This window comes from Mandrillus leucophaeus, unplaced genomic scaffold (genome assembly GCF_000951045.1).
Source record: "Mandrillus leucophaeus isolate KB7577 unplaced genomic scaffold, Mleu.le_1.0 Scaffold17, whole genome shotgun sequence".
NCBI lineage: Eukaryota > Metazoa > Chordata > Mammalia > Primates > Cercopithecidae > Mandrillus > Mandrillus leucophaeus.
Genome location: NW_012101698.1, coordinates 4,926,601 through 4,929,228, shown reverse-complemented (window position 1 = coordinate 4,929,228; position 2,628 = coordinate 4,926,601). Strand labels below are relative to the sequence as shown.

The following is a 2,628-nucleotide window of genomic DNA, read 5'->3' as shown; positions in this document are numbered from 1 at the left end:
TCCCTCTGCCTGGAATGCCCTTCACTTTGCTTTGGAATTTGCAAGCTTTTCCTACCCCCCTCCTCTTCCTCCAACCCATTATGTACGATCAGGTAAACATGAAGTAATGCATGGGATGGGGGTCAGCCTTAGACCGAGCAGGAAGAGACAAAGGTTGAGGCTGGAAACCTGCAGAGTGACTAAAGGTGGGTTGAGGTGGATCCAGAAAGAAGTCAGGGAGAAGGAGGAAAGCCAGAAAGGGTGGACCAGGATGCTAGGAAAGAAGAGCAATCCAAGGAGGGTATGATCCACAGTGTGAAGCTCATGTAGGAGGACATCAAGCATGTCAAGGCCTGACCCATGCCCATTAGATCTGGAAATGGAGAGGCTGGAGCCTTGGATTCGAGGGAGTGGTGGAGACAGGAATCAGGGTAGGAAAGGGGGAGGCAGGAATGAGGGGTGAGGAGGCAAAGCCAGCAAGTGGGCACAAGTATGAAGGGAAGGAGAGAAAAGGGGTGCTCATCGGGGGCACCAGGGTTGAAGGAAGTTTTGTTTTTTTTTTCATTTTAAAGGTGGGTGATTCTTGAGAACATCTTTAAAGGCTGTGAGAAGAGCTGAAGCCAGAGCAGGGAGGTGTGCTGATGGTTTAAGACACAGAGCAATCCTTTTGATGAGGAAGCAGGAAGGTCTTTAGTCCTTCCCTTTCACCTTGGCACTCGCCCTGGAATTTTCTTTCACTTCCTGAGAACACATCTAGTCTCAGCAGTTTTTCTTGAGCTTGAGTGTTTTCAGACCAGACAACCACATTAGTCCAAGAGTCTCAAGAAGTCCCCCAGGGAACATGATTGATTATGTTTGGTGCTAAGCTCAAATGATACACAAGCCTGTTTCCAAATGGATGACCGTGATAAGGTCCTTATCACCTCATCCAAGGTCAACAAAGCACATGCAAAAGTACCTGCCCTGAATCCAGTAGTGGGGTCTGGGGTCAGGGGCTGGGGAGGGGGGTGCTCAGGTGACAGCAACTTGAACTGAGAGTAAAATAGGAAAATCCACATGCTCCTACTTAAAAGTTTCAACAGATTCCAGATGGAGACACCAGTGATGGAGTCAGTGGGTATAATTTGAGGTTAATTGTGCTGCAAATAGTCTTTCTTTTAATGATGAATGAAATGTTGTCTTTTAAAAGCAAACTTGGGAAGATAACTTCTGCATAGATTATCCTGAACTTATGCCACATAAGAAATTGACTTTGTTTAATGGCAAAAATAATGGCTGAAACACACAGGTACTCAAATTCTCCCTCCTGGCTTCACGTACAAAATCACCTAGGAGAGGCAGGGATCAGTCCTGGTAATTTTTTCTTAGGGACCCCTTTTTGTTCTCAGCCTGAGATGTCATAGATTTCCTTCAGGTCAGTATCAGGCATCCCAAATCTGTGCCTAGTTCTGTGTGCTTAGATCCTGCTCCTTCCTGAGCTTTCCCTGGTTGAGACCCCTGCACACCAATTTCTCTGCCCTATGTCTGCCCAGCCACTGTCACTGTCTTTCACTCACCAACTTGGGCCAGTCTTTACCCTGTCCGGAGACGGGTTATAGCTTCACCCTCAGGACTCATGGCTGCCACACCAGCTGGTCACAGCCCTCAGCCAGGATCAGCACTGTGGGGGCTCCTTTAGCCACTCTGCTCTTCCAGTGCCACAGGGGGCAGTGAGGCGACTGCTATGCTTGGCAGGCTGACAAACTGCTGGCACTTGCCTGTGAGGATAAGCTCATGCCGAAGCATCTTCCTTGACGGTTGCCAAGGGTATGCTCCTGATTGGACACATGGGCTCATTGGCTTTGGGGCTTCCTGGGAACACATCTTGAATATTAGCCTATTCGGCACCATCCTGGGTCCTGCAGGGGGTGGTGGAAGGAGCAAGGGCTGTGGCCAGACCCAACTGGGTGAGGTCCTGGATCTGTGTCTTCCCATCTCTGAACCTCACAGGGCGACACGATTATGTATGACGCAGGCTCAGCACTTCACATACAATCAGCATTCAACAAGCATTGGTCCCTTTCCTCCTGCCTTCTGTCCCACCACATGATCCCAACATAATCAGGTTAATTTCCTGGAAGGGGAATGCACCAGGCTGCCTTCCGCTTCAGTCTCCTGGCGAGGAGCAAGTGAGGGTTGTTACCTGTTTGTTTGCTGCTTGAGATTTCTTCGGGGGGGGCTCCTCCTTAATGGGTCCCTGCTTTCCTTTTTTGACCTTCCGTTTCAGCTCATCCTCTTCCTTTTGTCGCTCCAGCTCCTGCTGTAGCTTCTTTTCTTGCATTTCCTTTGCCAGCCTCTCCTGCTCCCTTCATCAAACCAGGCAGAGAAAAAGTAGTTCAGGGGCCCCCATGCCTCACCCCTCCGCTGCCTGGGACTTCCAGGGGGAGGGACATTGGGCAGAGCTTTCTTGAGCATAAAAGGAAAGAACAAAGTAAGCTGGATAAGTGGAAGGAAAGGAGAAAGGAAGAGAAGGAAAGAAAGAAAAAATGACTCCCATCTATGTTTGAATGGTCATTCAGCAAGACTCTGATTCACTGAAAATCAACTAGGAGGAATTCTCCATTAATCTGTATTTCGAGTCCAATCTCCTCTCATAGGACAGTGAGAAAA

At 48.9% G+C, this 2,628-nt stretch overlaps 1 protein-coding gene across 2 annotated transcripts in view; it reads right to left on the bottom strand.

The window, feature by feature from the left end:
- The window catches only part of HYDIN (HYDIN, axonemal central pair apparatus protein), a 423,190-nt gene that overhangs the window by 130,701 nt on the left and 289,861 nt on the right, over positions 1-2,628 (bottom strand). For both annotated transcript variants that reach the window (XM_011976766.1, XM_011976767.1), the window contains one exon: positions 2,162-2,324. In XM_011976766.1, the coding sequence (XP_011832156.1) occupies positions 2,162-2,324 (163 nt within the window). The remainder of the gene's footprint in view (positions 1-2,161; positions 2,325-2,628) is intronic.